Below are 20,273 nucleotides of genomic sequence, written 5' to 3'. Positions count from 1 at the left end.
AACCAGGTCTGTCTTCCTTCCCAGAGTTTGACAATCTGTGCCATAGACCTGTTTGGTGATCTGGTGAAGCCTATGGACCCTTCCTCAGAAAACAATATCTTTTAAATATATAAAATAAAGTACCTAGAGTTACAAAAGAAACTATATTGAAATATAGTTATTAAAATATGGAAAAAGCAGATATGTGCTATGGTAGTATATGTGTTCCTCACTAATCCCTTAAATCATAAGATCTAGTGGAGGGTCTAATGACTATCATATTAAAATAGAGATGAGATTACATGATATTTCAACAGATCTACAACATCTATAATGTGATACGAAAATCTCTGTGATTTCTATTGGTGACAGAACCACAGATACTACTACTCTGTTACATTCTTTACTGAAAAAATACTAAATTTCAATTAAAGATGTATACTTTTTCCCATCCAAATGCAGGGGCCCCTCCAAACCCTGTCCCCAGACCAGACTGGAGGTCCATCGACCCAATTAAGAACCCCTGATAATAGAAATGTCCTTCCCGTCTCCTTCCTTCTTAAATAGCTTTCCTTTGGAGGACAGAACTTGGGTTTTATTCAGGGTCTTATTGCTGTGTGACCTCAAGCCAATCAGTTTGCTTCTCTGGGCCATAGCTTCCTCAGTCTGAAACAATGAGAAAGGCAAGAAATTAAAAGGGGAGACCTTAACTATATATGCTCCAGGCAATTAATTTGTGTACTCTCAATCCTCACAAAGGCATTGTTAGGAAGGATTTTTAAAAATTATCTTCCCATTTCACAGATGGTTAAACTAAGGCTCCTAGCGAGGTTGTCACTTGACCAATGTCTTAGCGGCAGGGGCTGGTGGGTGACTGGCTACACCCCCATAACCACCTCATCCTCCATGGGTGAAATTAGGAACTACGCTCATTTTGAGCAAAAGAAACCTGGCTCAGAAATCCCTGCAGGTGGGAGGTAGAGTCGTGTCTCTTAGAGCGTGGGCTTACGCAAGGTGGCTTACGGAGAGTAAGACGTCAAGAAGCCGGGCATTTACGATTGTTCAGTGACTCCCGCCCAGCCTACTTTGGGCTTCGCGTCTGCGTGTTGCCAACTAATTACCGAAGGCCTGTCAAACGGCCTGGTAAATGTCAACGACAAGTCCTCCTCTCCTGGCCAATCTTATGGAAGGGTGGGCTTGGCTCATAAACCAATCAAAGACCCCCAGGGGGGCGGAGTTTTCTTCGGCCTGGATCCCGGCCTGGGGGGTAAAACTAAAGTGTTTCCATCTCCAGCCAATCCCAGGGAAGGCAGGAGGGCACTCCTCCAATGGGAGCCCGAGAGCGGTCAGTAGCTGCGGAGGCCTGCTAACCCGCTAGCTCTCCAGCCGGCTGGAGGGACGCGTCCAGTGCGTTCGCTAGGTCCAGCCGCCGGCCCCCCTCGAATCTGCTCGCGCTCGGCAGCGGCGGCGCGGAGGGCAGGAGGTGTCTGGTGAGACGCTGTAAAGACGGGGGTGGGGGGTGTGAGGGAAAGAGGCCGGGCTGGAGCGCATGAGGGGTGGGGCCTGGGCGAGCTTTTACCTGGGCGGCCTCTTAACCCTAGGTCAGCGGGTTGCGGAGGATCGTGCGGGTAGCAAAGGGAGGGCGAGTGCCCCTGCAGCCGCAGACAACAACCAGGTGAGTACTCTGCGGAGCCCATCACCCATGCCCACCCCTGTGTTTTGGGAAACGGTTCTGTGCAGGTCTGCAGCTCACGTGATCGTCTACGTGCCTGTAAATCTCCATCTCTCTGCCGCTCTTCTCCCTCTCCTTCTCCATCTTTCTGTGTGTCTCGATATTTCTGCCTGTCTCCTTCTCTGAGACATACTAGACAGCCCAGACCCAGAAGGCTGAACCCTGACGCTACCACTTAAAACTAGCCATGAGACCTTGAGCCATCTACATCACCTATGCCTCAGTTTCTTCATCTGTCAAATGGGAGTCTAATAATCTCCATCTGAGACAATACATATGCATCACTTTGCCCAGTGCCTGGCCCCTAGAAATTTTTCAATAAATGATGACTGTCGTGACTGAAAAGAAAATACATGATCTCTCTTGGTCTTTGGCTTTGTTTTCTCCCTGCCTGTCTCTGACCCTACCCCATTGATTCTTCTTTCTGAATGCTTCTTTTTCTGTTACTGTTTTTCATCTTTCTATCTGTCTCTTTCCCATCTCCCTAAGCAGGTTAGAGGTGCATTGTTTATAGCAATGAGTCTGGCCTGAGAGCATCTGTGAGCTTAGCGTGGGGCTCTGGACTGTTCTGTGGGTAAAAAACAAAAACAAACAAACAAACAAAAAAAATGGAGCCTGGCTTTGGCTGAGGAAAGAACCTTATTTGTTCCCCACCCTACTGTGTTAAACAGGCAGAGACCTCCAGGGTGGGGGGCAACTTAGATGAAACAGTGAACCAGGCCCTTTATCCTTTATTATGTTGGTTACTGCAAGAAGACCAGGATTCTCCTAGTTACATCTCCACACAGCCCTCTTTTCTCTCCCCATCCTGAAATCCTTTAACCAGGCCTTCTGGAACTCACTGTCAGTCACCAGCAAAATCTCCATTCTCACCTTGGCTTCTGAATAGTTCCTTCGTTTTCTTGCCATGCCTTAGTGGTTCTCATACCTATTGGACCCAACACTCCATTTTTATAATTTCTATTTTGAAACGTCCCTTTCACTATCCTGAAATGAAGTGTATAGATAATAGAATCTGTCTCCACACATAATTCCTCCCAAACCAATGTAATGTAATGTCCTAATTGTAATATAAGGGAGAAGTAAAGGAAGAGTAATTTCTAATAAAACAATATGTATTTCAATATGTAAAGGCTGGGATATAATTTCACTAGAAGACATAATGAATGGTCTTGCACATAATGATCCTTGTATCTGGGAATGTGACACTTACATGTGTGTTGATTGCTGACTCAGAAACCATGGGTAGGGCGATGTGATTTTCCGAGTCATGAATAATTCTTCATAAAGTTTTAAACAAAACCAAGTGCAATCCTCCCTCAATTTATATGGTTCATTTGAATTTCTGGGAAGTCAGTACATACTAAAATCCATGTTCTGGCCCTCTTAACCTCTCTGACCTTCTCTCCTACCATTCTCCCCACTTGTTCCCTCTATTCTACCCACACTGCCCTCCTTTACGCTACTTGAACATATTAGGCACACTCCCACCTCAGGGGTTTGTACTGGGCCATCCCCTGGACCTAGAAGGAGTTTCCCCCCAATATATACAAGGCTCATGCCCTCACTTCCTTCAGGCCTCTACCCAGATGTCACTTTCTCAGTGAGGCCTACCCTGACCATCCTGTTTAAAATCACAGCTCTCCCCTAGCATATACCCCAATTTTTTCCATAGTGCTCCTCACCCTCTTCTATGATATCTAATCTACACCTTTATTGTGTTTGTTATTTATTGTTTGACTCTCCTGCTGGATTGTAAGCTCCAGAAGGGCAGAGATTTTTGTCTTTTTTGTACCTTGATGTATCCCTATTACCTAAAACAGTGCTTAGGATAGAATAGGCTCTCTCAATAAATGTTTGTTGAATGAATGAATGAATGAATGAAACGAACGGGTTTTTCACTTACATTGTTGTCTGGTAGGATGTTCTAAAGTTGTATGGAATGCAGTACAATTCTTTGCTGTGTGGAGCTGTCTTGTGCACTGCAGGATGCTGAGCACCTCTGGTCCATGGCCACTAAATGTCACTAGTGATCTCCAATTATTGTGATAATCAAAAATGCCCCAAAACATCCCTTGACTGTCTACCCCCTGCTGAGAACCACTGCTTGAATAGAAATTGGCTTTCTCCTGAGCACGCTGCTCCCCAGGAGCCCCCTCAAACCCTTCTTGCCAGGAGGCCAAGACATGAAGGTAGGTGTCCTCACTCTAATTGACCTTCCCAGACACTTTCTCTCTCTCCTCCTCAAACCACCTTTTTTTTTAGAATTAAAAAAAGTTTTATTTTAAAATAATTTCAGATTTAAAAACCTCTAGAAATAGTACAAAGAATTCTCATATATCCTTCACTCAGATTCCTTAAGTGTTAATAAATTATGCAACTACAGTTCAATTATCAAAATTAGGGAGTTAACATTGGTAAAATACTATTAATGAAAGTACAGAACTTATTCAGATTTTATCAGTTTTTCCACTAATATAAATTTTCTCTTCTGGGATCTAATTCAGGATCCCATATTGCATTTAGTGGTCATATCTCCTTAGACTCTTCCAATCTGGGACAGTTCTTTAGTCTTTCATGACTTTGATACTTTTGAAGAGTCCTGGCCAGCTATTTTATAGAATTTGGGTTTGTCTGATGTTTCCTTGTGATTATAGTTACGTTATGTAATTTTGGCAAGAAGACCACAGAAGAGATGTGTCTTCAGTGCTTTACATCAGAAGGCACATGATGTCAGTTGGTCCAATACTGGTTTTGTTCACTTTGACTATTTGTTTAAGGTGGTGTCTGCCAGGTTTCTCCAGTATAGTTACTCTTTTTTCCTTTGTAATTAGTAAGTGATTTGTGGGGAGATACTTTAAGATTATGTACATATCAACCACCTTGTTTTTGGGTTTTTTTTTAGGGAGGGAGTTGGGGAGGGGCAGAGAGAGGGAGAGAGAGAACTCTAAGCAGGCTCCATGCCCAGAGTGGAGCCCAACATTGGGCTCGATCTCACAATCCTGAGATCATGACCTGAGCTGAAATCAAGAGTCAGACGCTCAACCGACTGAGCCACCCAGGCGCCCCACAACCACCTTGCTTTAAATTTCAAACCATCAGACTAGACCATTACCCACCCATCTGTGTTATAGTCAGGTATAGACGTATACACATACCTGCCCCCGTCATACTTCTTTCCTAGAATTTAGCTACTAGCTCACTGTCACTCTTTAACACTACCCCAGTCCCACTTCTTGGTGATTTTAATATCCTCATAGATGATCTTTCCAATGTTCTTGTCTCTCAGTTCTGTGATCTGCTTTCCTATAATGCTCTTGCCTTACAACCCCACCTCAACACCCTCTCCAACAGTCTTACCCTTCTTCTTATCAGTACCTATGACTGCACCACCTCCATACTCTGTTTCAGGCATCCTGCCATCCAGCCAGTGCTTCTTATCCTTCTAGTCTACTCCCTCTAGCTCCCCAACTCCCAACAATCCCTCAACACCACCAAGACTGAACATTTTCACTACCCTTTACTTCCTCCGTGTTCCCATGTCCTTCCTTTAATCATCTTAGATTCCATGGTCCATCATGATAATCATTCCTTTGCATACATCCTCACTTCCTTGGCCCTCTACACTTGAGCATGTTTATAGGGCAAAACCCTAGCCCTGGTTAAATTCAACTCTGCCCACCCCACTGCACTTCCCTAGGCCATTCACTCTCCTACGTTCCTAGCTGAACTGTTTTGTATCTTCTCTCTCCTCAAATCTCCTGATACCACTCCTTCCATCCTATGCTCAAGCTGCCTACTTGACTGAAGGATCAAAACCATCAGAAGAAAACCTGCGTAGATTCCCATCACCACACACCTAACCACCAAACAGCATCTGTATCTGCATACTCTGCCTTCTTCTCTGTTAATATGGATAAACTGGCCCTGCTGTCATCGAAATCCAGTCCCTCTACTTTGGAACTAGACCCCATCCTCTTTTACCTACTTGAAGACATTGCTTCAGCAATTTCCCCCTCTCTACAAGATCATTCCCATTAGCACACAGACATTCTGTTATTGTTCCCATCTTTTTGTTACAGCTTTATTGAGGTATATTTAACATCATAAAATTCAGCCTTTTAAAGGGTACTATTCAGTGTTTTTTTGTATATTCACAGAGTTGTGCAACCATCACTGCAATCAATTTTAGAACATTTTTATCCCCACCAAGAAAAGAAGCTTCATACTCATTAGCAGTCCCTCCCCACACCTCCCCTCCCCTCAGTCATAGGTAACCACTATTCTACTTTCTGTCTCTATCTATTGATTTCTCTAGTCTAGACATTGTATATAAACGAGATCGTATAATACATTGGTCTTTATGACTGACTTCTTTCATTTAGCATAATGGTTTTGAGGTTCATCCATGTTGTTGATGTAGCGTTCCTTTTTACTGCCAAATAATATTCCATTATATGGTTATGCAGCATTTTGTGTATCCTATCCATTTGTCAGTTGATGGACATTTCAGTTGTTTTCACATTTGATATTATGAATAATACTGCTCTGAACATTTGTGCACAAGTTTTTGCGTGGATGTGTGTTTTCTTTTCCCTTTGGTAGACACCTAGGAAGTGAGAATTGCTTGGCCCTATGGAAAATCCATGTTTAACTTTTTGAGGAACTGTTCACAGAAGTGGCTGTACCATTTTAAATTCCCATCAGCAATGTATGAGGGTTTCAATTTCTCCATATCCTCCCCAACACTTTTTACTGTCTGTCTTTTTATTATAGACATCCTAGTGAGTATGAAGGGGTACCTCATTGTGGTTTTGATTTGCATTTCCCTAATAACTAATAATGTTGAGCATCTTTTCATGTGTTTATTGGCTATTCGTGTATCTTCTTTGGAGAAATGTCTATTCAAATCCTTAGCCCTTTTAAAATTAGATTGTCTTATTGTTGAGTTGTAAGTGTCCTTTAAATGTTTGGGACACAAGTCTCTTGTCAGATATGTGAGTTGCATATATTTTCTCCCATTCTGTGGGTTGTCTTTTTACTTTCTTGATGATGTCCTTTGATGCACCAAAGTTTTTAATTTGAGGAAAGTCCAATTTATCGATTTTTTTTCTCACTTGAGCATTTTGCATCATAGCCAAGAAAACATTCCCCAACCCAAGGTCTCAAAGCTTTCTTCCTGCTTTTTCTTCTAGGAATTGTATGGATTTTAGCTCTTACCTTTAGGTCGGTGATCCATTGATCCATTTTGAGTTCATTTTTGTGTATGGTGTGAGGCAAGCGTCCAAATTTCATTCTTCTGCCTGTGGATGGCTAGTTGTCCCAGTACCTTTTGTTGAAAAGAGTATTTTTACCCCTTTGAATTGTCTTGGCAACCCTTGTCAAAGGTCAACTGACCATAAATCCTAAATGTAGAGGTTAATTTTCTGGATTCTCAATTCTGCCTCATTGATCTGTAGGTCTGTCACTATGCCAGACCACACTGTCTTGATTACTATAGCTATGTCGTAAGTTTTGACATCAGGAAATGGGAGTCCTCCAACTTTGTTTTTCTTTTGCAAGACTGTTTGGACTATTCTAAGTCCCTTGCATTTCCATATGAATTTTAGGATCAGCTTGTCAATTTCTGCAGAAAAACAGCTGGGACTTTTATAGGGATTATATTGAATCTATATATCCATTTAGGAAGTATTGCCTTTAAGAATATTAAGACTTCCAATCCATGAACATGAGATGTCTTTCCATTTAGATCTTCTTTAATTCTTTTTCTTTTAAAAGATTTTATTTATTTGATAGAGAGAGACAGATAGTGACAGAGATAGCAAGAGATAGCACAAGCGGGGGAGAGGCAAAGGGAGAGGGAGAAGCAGGCTCCCTGTGGAGCAGGGAACCCGATGTGAGGCTCGATCCCAGGACCCTGAGATCATGACCTGAGCCGAAGGCAGACGCTTAACGACTGAGCCACCCAGGCGCCCCTAGATCTTCTTTAATTCTTTCAGAAGTGTTTTGTAGTTTTCAGTGTACGAGTCTTATGCTTCTTTTGTTAAATTTATTCCTGGGTATTTTATTCTTTTTGCTACTATTATAAATGGAATTATTTTCCTAATTTCACTTCCAGAGTGTTCATTGCTAGTGCATAGAAATACGTTTTTTATTTCTTGCTCTTCTATCCTGTCACGTTGCTGAACTTACTAGCTCAAATAGGTTTTTAGTGGATTCCTTAGAGTTTTCTATATATAAGATTATGTTATCTGCAGATATATTTTTACTTTTCTTTTTCTAATCTGGATGCCTTTTCTTTCTTTTTCTTAACTAATTGCCCTGACTAGATCTTCTAGTACAGTGTTGCCTAGAAGTGATGAGAGCAGACATTCTTGTCTTGTTCCTGATCTTAAGGGGAAGGTATTGAGTCTTTCTCCATTAACTGTGATGTTAGCTGTTGGTTTTATATAGGTACACTTTATCAAGTTGAGGAAGTTCCCTCTTACTCCTAGTTCTCTGAGTCTTTTTGCCATGAATGGATGTTGGATTTTGTCAAATGCTTTTCTGCATCTATTGAGATGATCATCTGGCATTTGTACTTTATTCTATTAATATAGTATATTACATTGATTAATTTTCAGATGATAAACCAACTTTGCATTCCTGAAATAAATCCTTCTTGGTCATGTTATATAATAGTTTCTATATGTTGCTGGACTTGGTTTGCTAGTATTTTGTTGAGGATTTTTACATCTATATTCATATAGTATATTGGTCTACAGTTTTCTTGTGATGTCTGTGTCTGGTTTTGGTATCAGGGTAATACTGGCTGCATAGAATGAGCTGGGAAGTGTTTCCTCCTCTATTTTTGGAAGCGTTTGTGAAGGATTAATATATGCTTTTTGTATGTCATTTGTCTTTTCCGTTCCTTTGTTCTTCAGTTCCTCTCTTCTTTTGTGTTAAGTAGATATTTTCTACTTTAACTTTTTAATTGCCTTGTTAACTATATATATTTTTAGTTAGATTTTTAATGGTTGCCCTGGGAATTCCAATTAACATCTTAACTGGAAACAATCTACTTCGAATTAATTCTAATTTCAATAGTAACTTTGTTCCAGTATGCCTCTGTTCCCATTTCCTTCTTTGTAGTGTTATTATTATACGAATTACTTCTTACATTATAAGCCCATGAACACAGTTTAATTATTATTGCTTTATACAGTTGTCTTTTAAAACAGATAGGAGAGGGCGCCTGGGTGGCTCAGTTGGTTAAGCGACTGCCTTCAGCTCAGGTCATGATCCTGGAGTCCCGGGATCGAGTCCCACATCGGGCTCCCTGCTCAGCAGGAAGTCTGCTTCTCCCTCTGACGCTCCCCCCTCTCATGCTCTCTCTGTCTCTATCTCATTCTCTCTCTCAAATAAATAAATAAAATCTTAAAAAAAAAAACAGATAGGAGAATAAGAGGTACAAATAAAAATACTTTTTTTCATAATACCTATTTCAAGTTACCACTTAGTGTCCTTTAATTTAAGCCTGAAAGTAGTGTTTCTTGTAGGATAAGTCTTCTGGCAACAAATTCTTTCTGTTTTTGTTTATCTTAACTTCTCTTTCATGTTTGAAGAACCAGTTTAGCTAGATACAGAATTCTGAGTTGACAGTCTTTTTCTGTAAATATTTTGAAGATGCCATCACACTATCTTCCGGCCTCCATGGTTTCTGATGAGAAGTCAGCTGTTAACCTTATTGAAGGTCCCATATATGTGATAAGTCATTTTTCTCTTGCTGCAGTCAAGATTTTCTTTTTGTCTTTGCTTTCACCAGTTGCACTATGATGTGTCTAGGTGTGGATCTCTTTGAGCTTATTCTACTTGCATTTACTTCTTAAGTGTACAGATTAATATTTTTCATCACGTTTGCAATATTTTGGCCCCATCTCTTCCTCTTGCCCTTTTGGTACTCCCATTACACATATGTTGGTACTTTTGGTGGTGTCCTATAGGTTTGTGAAGCTCCATTTCTTTTTCTTGGTTCTTTTTTCTTTCTGCTCTTCAGAATGTATAATTTCTATTGCCCTATCATCAACTTTACCCTTTCTCTCTTCTGCCAGCTCAAACCTGTTGTTGAGCCCCACTAAGTGAATTTATCATTTCAGTTATTATACTTTTCAACTCCAGATTTTCTGTTTAATTCTTTTTATGATTTCTGTGTCTTCATTGATATTCTTTATTTGGTGAGACATTGTTCTCAAACCTTTCCTTAATTCTATAGATGTACTTTCTTTTATTTCTTTGAAAATATTTATAGTAATAATTTAAAGTCTTTGTCTATTAAGTTCCAAACATGGACTCCCTCAGGGACAAGTTCTTTTGGCTGCTTTTTTTTGTACATGTAACATACTTTGCTATTTCTTTGCATATCTCATAATTTTTTGTCAAAAACTGGGCATTATTTTAAAGTTTTTATTTGTTTATGTAATCTCTACACCCAACATGGGGCTTGAATTCATGACCCCAAGATCAAGAGTCGCATGCTCTTCCGACTGAGCCAGCCAGGCGCCCCCAAAAGTGGGCATTTTAGATACTCTGTTCTAACAACTCTGGTATCAACCTCTTCTATCCTCAAGGTTTGTTTTTCTGGGATATGTATGTGTATGTGTGGTATTTGTGTGTATGTGTGGTTGTTGTATGTGTGTGTATATGTAGTTGTTGTTATTTTTCTCATTGCTGTTTATTTGTTTGGTGACTTTTCTCAACTAATTCTGTGGATTCTATATTCCTTGTACTATGTGGCCCCTGAGTTCTCTGCTAGCTTATTTTTAAAAAACTTCTTGTTTTTATTTTTAAGCCTGGATTCCTAGGAGATCACACCTGTGTAGGTATATGTTGGTGGTCAGCCAGTGATTGGTTGGATTTCCTTAAATGCCTTGTCCATATGTCTTCCACCCTTCGCCAAGGGGATCTGTGTGAGAAGGCATGTCTTCAAACTTTAGCCAGTTTACAAGGCAGGCTTAGCTTTCACATTCTGCTTACAGTCAGCCAGAAGTGAGTGACTTGGGGCCTCTCCTTTCCACCTCTTTTTTGTGCATGTGCATAGCCTTGACTATGTGCACAGCCCTTTAGATACCTGGGAATATATCAGGGCTTTTCAGAGTTTCCTATGGTTGTCTCATTCTCTAGGATTTCCTTTTAAATTCCTGGCCAAAGCAGTCAGGCCTCTCTGTTGTCTGCAATTTCGTCAGCCTTTGCCTACTATACTACTGAGCTAGAGAGGGAAAGAGGATGGGAATTAGCTACAAGTTAAAATGTCACAGAACCCATTGTCTCACCGAGATTCAGTAGTTTCTCTTAGACAGATGATTTTCACTTCATTCTGTGTCTTTGGTTAATTGCAAGTTTTGAAATGGTTGATTGTAGTTGGTTTGCCCATATTTTCATTGTTTTAAAGGGAAAGCCAGTTCACCAAAGCCCTTATTCTGTCATTCCATTTATCTCCTATGGCTCCCATCTTTAAAGAACATTTAAAACCCGATTTATCACACATCCCCATGTAACTGTGACTTTCTTTATTCCCCTAACAGCAAAACTCTCCAAAAGAGCTGTCATTCCTCACTTTCTCCTACTCTTCTATTCTCTGTTTGTTCATACAAAATATATTAGATATGTAATAAAAAATTATATACATGAGTTATCAAGAACTAATGTAATGAAAACTGAAGAAGTCACAACTCCACCCAAGAGCAACATTAATGATAACATCTATCCCTATGTCCTTTTCTGTCCTATTCCCCGCCATCTCCCCTGCCAGAAATTACCATTCTCTTAAGTCTTATGTTTAACATTCTCTTGCTCTTTTTGATACATTTTTTGCATATTTGTGGAAATGTTTAACCAATACATTATTTATTTGGCTTGGTCTTGAGCTTTGTGAAAAATAGCCTCATACTGTATGTGGTCTTCTGTGACTTACTTTTTTTCACTCATTATTATGTTTCAAAGATTCACCTGGGTTCTTGCATGTAACTGTAGCTTGTTCATTCTCAATGCTGTATAATAGTTCATTGCGTGACCATGAAACACAGTATGCATCCATTTATCTGTTGATTGTTTCCAGCTTTTTGCTGTTAGGAACAGTGCTACTATGAATATTCTTGTGCGTTTCCCCTAGTACACATATGCACCCATCTTTCTAAGGTATGTTCTGAGGAATAGAATTGCTAGTTAATAGGATGTGTAAACATTCAGCTTGACAGTATTATGCCAAAATGTAGGTTGCCAATTTACATACCTTCCAACAATTTATGAGATCCCATTGATCCACACCTTAATCAGTACTTGATATTGTCCCACTTTTTACTTTTTATCATTATAGTGAGTGTAAAATGGTATCTCATTGTGGACTTAATTAGCACTTTTCCAATCACTAATGTGGTTGAGCATTTTTTTCATGTTTATTGGCCATTCATGTTTCTTCTTCTGTGAAATGACTGTTAATGTCTTTTGCCCATTTTTAAAATTGGGATTTTTCTCACTTTTATTGGTTTGTAGGAGTTATTTAATTACTTGGATACTCATCATTTGCCAATTATGTAGCTTCTTTTTTCCTTTATGGTGTCTTTGCGTGAGCAGGAATTCCTAATTTTTGGTGAGTTGAACCATTCAATCTTTTCTGTTGTCTTTCCTAACCTACGATCATAAAGACATTCTTTATTTTCTTGGAATACAAGTTTAAAAGTTTTATTTTTCCTATTTAAGTCCTTAATCCAAATGGAATTGATTTTTGTGTGGCATAAAGGTATGAGGGAGGGAGCCAGTTTCATTATTTTCCACACGGATAGCCTCGGGATCTGAAGCACCACCTCTGTCATACACCAAAGTTCCATTTCTGTATTGGTCTGTTGCTGGGATCTCTGCTGTTGGCCAGTATTTTGTCCCTGAGCCAGTATCACATGGCTTTAATTACTTTACTACCTGACTACCTTAATTACTTTGGTTTCATAAAGAATCTTGACATTTGGTACAGCAACATCTTCCCATCTTACTCTTCTTCAGGAATATGATATATTCCTGGCCCTTTGTTATTTCAAACACATTTCAGAATCGTCTTGTCATGTCCTACAGGAATATTGGAATTGCAATGCGTCTATAGATTAGTTTGAAGAGAATCGATATATTGATGATGCTGAGTCTTCCTAGCTACAAACATGACATACCTTTTCATTTTAAATAAATTCTTGAATGTCTCTTGGTACGGTTTACTAATTTCCTGCATAGGGTCTTGCATATCTTGTGTTAGACTTATTCCTTGGTATTTATGGTTTTCCTGCTATTATAAGGGAGATCTTGTCATTTAACATGTTTTATCTCATTTGCAGGTGTAGAGAAATGAAGTTGACTTTTGTGTTAATATTCCAGCCATTCACCTTGTTAAACTTTTATTTTTTTAAGCAAACTTTTTATTTTAGACTGATTTTACAGTTACAGAAAAGTAAGTAAAGAGATAGTACGGAGTGTTCCTGTGTACTCCTCACCGTGATATATTTGTCAAAACTAAGAAAGCCATATTGGTATATTACTATTAAGCAAACTTCAGACTTTATATGGATTTATCAGTTTTCCCACTAATGTCTTTTTTTCTATTCTAGGATCCAGTTCAAAATACCACATTGCGTTTAGTTGTCATCTCTATTGCCCTCTGCTCTATGACAGTTTCTTAGTCTTTCCATGATTTTCATGCCCTTAACAGTTTTGAGGCATACTGTAGACTGTCCCTCAGTTTGGATTTGTCTGAAGTTTGCCTCATAATTAGACTGGGGTTGTTTTTGGAGAGAATACCATAGAGTTGAAGTGCCCTTTTCATCACATTATATCAGAGGTATGTGATATCCCCATGACATCATTGATGTTGACCTTAATCACTGGTTAAGGTAGTGTTTGCCAAGTGTCTCCATGGTAAAGTTGTTATTTTTCCCTTTTTATTTTCTGTTCTTTAGAAGAATCCAGCCAACCCTCAAGGAGAGGGAGGAGATTTAAGCTCCACCTCTGGAAGGGGGTGTATTTGCATGTAGTATTTGGAATTCTTCTATAAAAACTACTAATTTCTTCTTATTTGTTTATTTACCTGTCTCTTTACTTATTTATTCAGTTGCCTGTTTGTATCAGTATGCACTTGTGTGTATTTATTTAATAATTTTAATTATAAATCCAATACTTTGTCATTTGTCTTGTTGCTCAAATTGTTCCAGCTTTGGCCACTGGGAGCTCTTTCAAGTTGGCTCCTGTGTCCCTTTTCAAATGCCTCCATCTTTTGTTTTTTTAGCACTGCCTTACCTGCTTTGGCGCTACAAGATGCTCCCTACTCATCTTGTTATTTTCCTGCTCCATCCCTGGAATTGGCCATTTCTCAAGGAGCCCTTGTTCCTTCTAGGTTGTCTGTATATTCTTTTTTTTTCTTTCTTTTTTTAATTTAAATTCAACTAGCCAAGGTATAGTACATCATTACTATCTGTATATTCTTTTGTGTTTTCTATGTTGACAACAATATCAGCTATAAATAATGACAGCTTGGTTTTTCCCTTTCCAATCTTTATGCCTTTCATTTATTCTTCTTGTGTTACTGAGATGGACAGGTCCTCCAGTACGGTGTTCAAGAGAGAAGACAGTAGTGGGCATCCTTGTCTTGTTGGGTATTTATTTTAAAGGAAACACCACTAACTTTTTTCCCTATTTAGAATGATATTTGCTGTAGATTCCTCCAGGTGTTACCAGATTAAAGCAAGTGCCAAGCTGTCACTATGCTAAGAAGTTTTTATTATTGTTTTTAAATCACAAAAGGGTGTTGAATTTTTTTTTGTCAAATACCTTTTCTGTTTATTAGGATCATTATGGGTTTTTTTTTTCTCAGTAATGTGATAATGTGGTAAATGATGTGTATGGATTTTCCTCATGGTAGACTACCTTTGCATTTCTGGTATAAACACTACTTGGTCATGATCTTTTCCTTTTTATACGGTACTAGATTTAGTTTGTTAATATTTGTTTAGGATTTTTGTATCTGTGTCCATGAGTAAAATTGGTCTTTAATTTTCCTTTCTCATGCAATCATAATTTGATTTTGGCCTCGAGTTCTGCTGGTATCCTAGAATGAGTTAGTGTTCCCTTTTTTACAATATTCTGGAAGATGCTATATGACTTTGGAATGATCTGTTTGGTAGAATTCTCCTGTAAAACCATCTTGCCCTGGTGTTTTGCTTTTTTAACATTGAATTAATATTCAACTTCTAAATAAATTCTTTTCAAAAATTTATTTGAGAAACTTGAAATCTGCTCCCATAACATGTTTATTTTATATCAGGTTTTATGCTTCAAGTGGCTACACACAAATCCTGATCGAGACTTTTTAATGATATGTTTCTTCAAATTCTTAACAGTCACCACCACCAAAAATCTCTCTTTGTACAATGGAAGCGATAAAGTATTTAGAACCGATTTTTAACTTGTTCAGAAATGTTTAATGATTGAAATGATAGCAGCCTTTTTTGTTTTACTGACAAATATATTGTTAGAATTTCTTGAGACAGTGTGATTAGATTTCAAATCCGACTGAACTCTTTCATATTAATTATTTTGAAATAATGATGAAGCTCTTATTTGCAGAACATGCATCACTGTTAGAACCATCACCCTGCAGCTAGCTTGGACACCATTAAAAGGGCTCATCAGCTGCAAACGGATAGAAGTATCTGGTATTCGTGAAGACAGAGTTTTGGGGCTGCCACCTGGAGCTACGCCCTCCAGAAGCCCCTGCTTGGCCTCCCTGCACCCAACCCCACACCAAGCAGTCACAGCTCGGGCTGTGTGTGGTGTTTCTTGGCAATTGGAACGCAGACTCCTCCAGCGGCTCCACAGCCCCGTTGTCCTCAGTGAGCAGAAGACCACAGAAGCTGGCTCCTGAAGAGGCTGTCCAAGCGATAGAGCTCCTCCTTGGCTCTGCTTAGCACATTTACCACACAGGAGTGCTGGATGTTCCTCATTGCTGCTCACTACCCACGGGGACTGTAGAGGGATTTCTCAGGCCCCATTTCACCAAGGGCCACCCTGTAAGGATCTCCACAGGAGGCCGCCCATAGAGAGAAGGGGCCTGCCTGGGTTCTCCACTGCCTTAAGGCCTTCGTGGACACCCTCCAGGGCTGAGGGCATCAAAACCTTTTCACCTACCCGTGATCCACATTATCAGCTGCAAAGTTCTGCCTCCGAGTTTGTGTTCTTTTGTTTGTTTTTTTGTTTTGTTTTGTTTTGTTTTTGGTAGAAAGAGTTTTAACTGCTTCTTCCATTCCTGTAGTAACTAGAGGGCTACTCGGGATTTCTTTTTGCTTCTTGAGTCAATTTTGGTAAGTTATCGATTTCTAGGAATCGGTCCATTTTATCTGCGTTCTCGAATTTATTGGCATAAAGTTCCCTTTTTAAAAAATCCTCTGCTGTATATAATCTGTAACTATGTCTCCTTTCTCATTGCTGATATTGGTTATTTGTGCCTTCTCACTTTTTTTCTTGATCAATCTCACCAGAGGTTTGTCTATTTTATTAGTCTTTTCCAAGAACCAACTTTTGGCTCTGTTGCTCCTCTCTATTGTGTCTTTGTTTTCTATTTCTTTAATTTCCGCTCTTATCTTTTTTGATCTCCTTCCGTCCACATTTTTTGGATTTATTCTGTTGTTCTTTTTCTGATTTCGTATGTTGGACATGGAGCTCATTAATTTTCAGCCTTTCTTGTTTTATAATGTGTGCATTTAAAGATATACATTTCCTTCCAAATACTACTTTTCTACACATTCAAACATGTCATACTTCATTATTGTTCAGTTCCAAGTACTTCAACATTTCCATCATGGTTACTTCTTTGGTGAGTGATATAGAAGTGTGTTTATAAATTTCTAAATGTGCGGGGAATTTTTAATGTATCTCTTTGTTATTGAAATCTATCTTAATTGCATTATGGTCTGAGGATGTGGTCCGTGTGATAACAACTCTAAAATTAATTGAGACTTGTTTTATGGCTTAGTACATGATCAATATTTTTGAATGTTTCCTATGTGCTTTATAAGATGTATGTTCTCTAATTGTTGAACACAGAGTTCTACATATGTCTATTATCAAGTTTGTTAATTGTATTGTTCAAATTTTCTATATCTACACTGATATTTTGGTCGTGCTATGCCAGTAATTTTAAGAGGTGTGTTCATTTTCAACTATGATGGTGGATTTGTCTGTTTCTCCTTACAGTTCTTTTTAAAAATTTTATATATTTTGAGGATATTTTATTAGGAATATTCAAATGAAGAATTGTTATACATTCCTGGTAAATATGTAATGACCCTCTCTATTCTCGATAATGCATTTTTTGAGGTCTGTCTTATCTTACCTTAACACAAGCTTTTCTTCTTGTTCGGATTTGTGTGGTATACAATTTTCCATCCTTTCATTGTTCAACATTTTCATGCCCTTATGCGTTAATTATATCTCTTGAGAATGGCATACAGCTGGACCCTTAAAAAAATCTAATCTGATGATCTCTTTTAATGGGCGAGTTTCGTCTGTTTACATTTTCTATGATATATTTGGACTTGTTTCTACCGTTGTACTTTTTTATTTCTATTTCCTACCACCACCTTTTCTATGCTTCGTTTTTCTCTTTTCTGGCCTGTTTTTTAGTTTTGAGATTTGTTTATTTGCTTTCTTATTCAGTTTTTTCCTCTGTACTGTTTGAAATTTACACATTCTTTTTTTTTTTTTATTCTTTCTGTGGTTATCCTTGAACTTTTACCATGCATGTGAAACTTATAAGGTCTAAAGTTAAATAGCATTTTAACCTCCCTCTTGAAGAATACAGGAACCTTTAACTCTGCTCATTCCTCTCTTTGCCACATGCTATTGTCTTGAGTATGTTAGTTTGTTTCTTTTTTTTCCTAACCTCACAAATTCTATATCATCATTAGTATTATTTTATATAGACAGTATTTGTTTGGATTTATATGCATACATTCTTGCATCTCAGACCATCATTCTGGGATCATTTTCTTTTATCATAAATACAATGTTTAGATGTTCTTTTAGTACAGGTCTCTTGGTGTTAAATTCTCCCAGTTTTTGTTGTTATATGCAAATGTCTTTATTTTATCCTCATTTTAAAAGATAATTTGTTATAAGTATTTAGAAGTCTGCTGTCGGTCTAATTGCTATTTTTGGTAGGTATTTTTGTTTTCTTATACTTGAACTACTTTTAAGAAATTCTCTCTCTCTCTCTCTCTCGGAGGGGGATCTGCAGGGGGGTATGCAGTTTCATTCTAACATGTTTAGGCATGTATTTCTTTTTTATTCTTCCTTGGAAATGTGCTTCATGCTTTTTAATTCATGTTTTTCATACTTTCTAGAAAATTCTCAGCCATTATCTTTTCAAATATTGTCTTTCTTCCACCCTTTCCATATTTCTTTCTCAGAATCCAGTTGGTCATATTTCAGACCACATTGCATCTTCCATATCTCATAATGTCTTGTTGATATTTTCTATTTCCTTGTCTTCCTGCATTTCATTCTGGGCAATTTCTTCAGATATATCTTTCAGTTTACTGATACTCTCTTCAGCTCTGTCAGCTCTGTCTGTTTAATCTGTCTGCTGAGTTTTTTATTCCAATAAGTATATTTTTCATGTGTACAAGCTGCATATTTTTCGCTTTCAAATCTGCCTAGTCATCCCTAATAGTCTCTTGTTGCTTGCTCATCTTTGTGGTTGCATCTTTTATTTAAAAAGAACATTTTATACACTTTTTGTTCAACCAGTAATCACTGTTTGCATAAGTATGACATTGTCATTATCGTTCACATCTAAACCATATAGTATTCTCTGATCATATATCCTCTGTTGTATACCTTTTTGTTTTCCTAGTAATCGTCTTTGTTTCTTTTGCCTAGTGTTACCATACCTATTACTAATTCTTTGAAATTCCTTTTAAAATCCATATCATATCATGTCTCTCCTCTGCTCAAAATTCTCCCATGGCTCCCAGCTCCCTCAGAAGAAAAGTCAAAGCCCTCACCATGGCCCAAAAGTCCACACAGTGTGGTTCCCATGCCCTTTCTGACCTCCTATCCTGTTAATCTTCCCATTTCTCACTCGTTTCCAGCCACCCTGGCCCCCTGGCTGTTCTTCAAACATGTCAGGTAACCCTCCCCCTTCAGAGCTTTTGTGCCTGCTGTTCTCACTGCCTGGAACACTCTTCTTTCCAGATAATCTCATGAGTTTCCCCCCCACTTCTAGTATGCTGAAATGTCACCTCCCTAGAGAAGCATTCCCTAACCAAATTAGTCCCATTCACCAGTGTTTTCTAACCCCTTATCCTACTTGACGTCTCATGTTTTTGTACCAAACACTGATCACCACCTGATATATGTTCTATTTATTTATTGTGATTAGTGTTTGTCTTTTCCCAGTAGACTGTAAGCTCCACAAAGCAGGGACTTTGTTTTGTTCACTATTGTATCCCCAGTGCCAAGAAGAACAGTGCATAGTAATATTTAGTAGACACTCAATAAATATTTATGGAATAAGCGGTATTATTAATTGATTAAATAATTAATGTGGATGATAGAGAAATGTTCATTAATGTGGATGATTAATAGTTAATTAATTGATGTGGGTGATAGAGAAATGCATTGAGAACTAGCCTGGTCATGAAGGCCTTTCATGCCATGCTAAGGAGCGTGGATGTCATTGTTCAGAAAGGTGAGGGTTGTGAAGAAGCAGTAAGGATAGCTCCTGGGTTCTTTCCAGAAGTAAGTTCCTGGTTGGTAGGGTGGGGACAAAGACCCGTGTTCTCTATGACTGGCTCTATGCCCTGAGGCTCCTGAAGGTGGACCTGTCTCTTTCTCCGACAGCCCTCAAACTGCTGTATTGTCACGCCCGCCTGGTACCTGGTGAAAACCAAAGCCACAGTTCTCATTGGGCCTTCTGATCCCAGCTAGGATCCCCCTTCCTCCTGCTCTGTGTCCCGGCTCAAGCAAATCACCCCCCTTAGACTTTTTATTTTACTGGGTTAGGAGGTGATGGTGGTACAGAAGCTGATACAGAGCCTGGCACGTAGTAAGTACTATTATAATGGTGGACAACACAAGGAGCTAAGTTTCAGCTCCCCATTGTCAAGACTGCAGTAGGTTGTGAGGTTTTAGTCCTGACTTTCCCCTTAAACTCCTTGGGGACCAACATGGCTCCAGTGTATCTACTTGCCCATGACTGTTGGGATACTAATTCTCTTGTCTTAGGTGTAACCTACTCCCTCAGCTATTTGTCACCCACTGATTTTATCAGAATGTCATCAATATACACAGGGCCCTATAGCATGCCTCTAGAGATTTCCCTCTCCAGGCCAACATGAATTCATTCATCATTACCAGTGTAACCATCCAACTAGTTCTAAGTTCAATCGAGCAAAATCAACTGACCACCTACTATGTGTCAGGCCTCCCGCTCTGCCCTGAGGACCCAGAGATGAACAAGGTGTGTCCCCAGACACAGAACCATAATTCAGTG

At 38.9% G+C, this 20,273-nt stretch overlaps 1 protein-coding gene across 3 annotated transcripts; it reads left to right on the top strand.

Moving 5' to 3' along the window:
• Window positions 1-1,335: 1,335 nt before the first annotated feature.
• On the top strand, window positions 1,336-19,379 carry LOC118539310 (KANTR integral membrane protein). 3 transcript variants are annotated; one of them, XM_078063860.1, is made up of 5 exons: window positions 1,336-1,469; window positions 1,581-1,654; window positions 12,239-12,335; window positions 13,336-13,565; window positions 15,347-19,379. In XM_078063860.1, the coding sequence occupies exon 5, from the start codon at window positions 16,187-16,189 to the stop codon at window positions 16,415-16,417; it is 231 nt and encodes a 76-aa protein (XP_077919986.1). In that variant the 5' UTR covers window positions 1,336-1,469; window positions 1,581-1,654; window positions 12,239-12,335; window positions 13,336-13,565; window positions 15,347-16,186; the 3' UTR covers window positions 16,418-19,379. The 3 variants fall into 3 exon arrangements, with proteins under 3 accessions (XP_077919986.1, XP_077919987.1, XP_077919985.1); XM_078063861.1 differs by lacking the exon at window positions 12,239-12,335; XM_078063859.1 differs by lacking the exons at window positions 12,239-12,335; window positions 13,336-13,565.
• The last annotated feature ends 894 nt before the right edge of the window (window positions 19,380-20,273 follow it).

The sequence above is a fragment of the Halichoerus grypus genome, chromosome X, assembly GCF_964656455.1.
Source record: "Halichoerus grypus chromosome X, mHalGry1.hap1.1, whole genome shotgun sequence".
Classification (NCBI taxonomy): domain Eukaryota; kingdom Metazoa; phylum Chordata; class Mammalia; order Carnivora; family Phocidae; genus Halichoerus; species Halichoerus grypus.
Note: the sequence above shows the minus strand (reverse complement) of the source record. Positions and strands in the feature narration are given on the sequence as shown.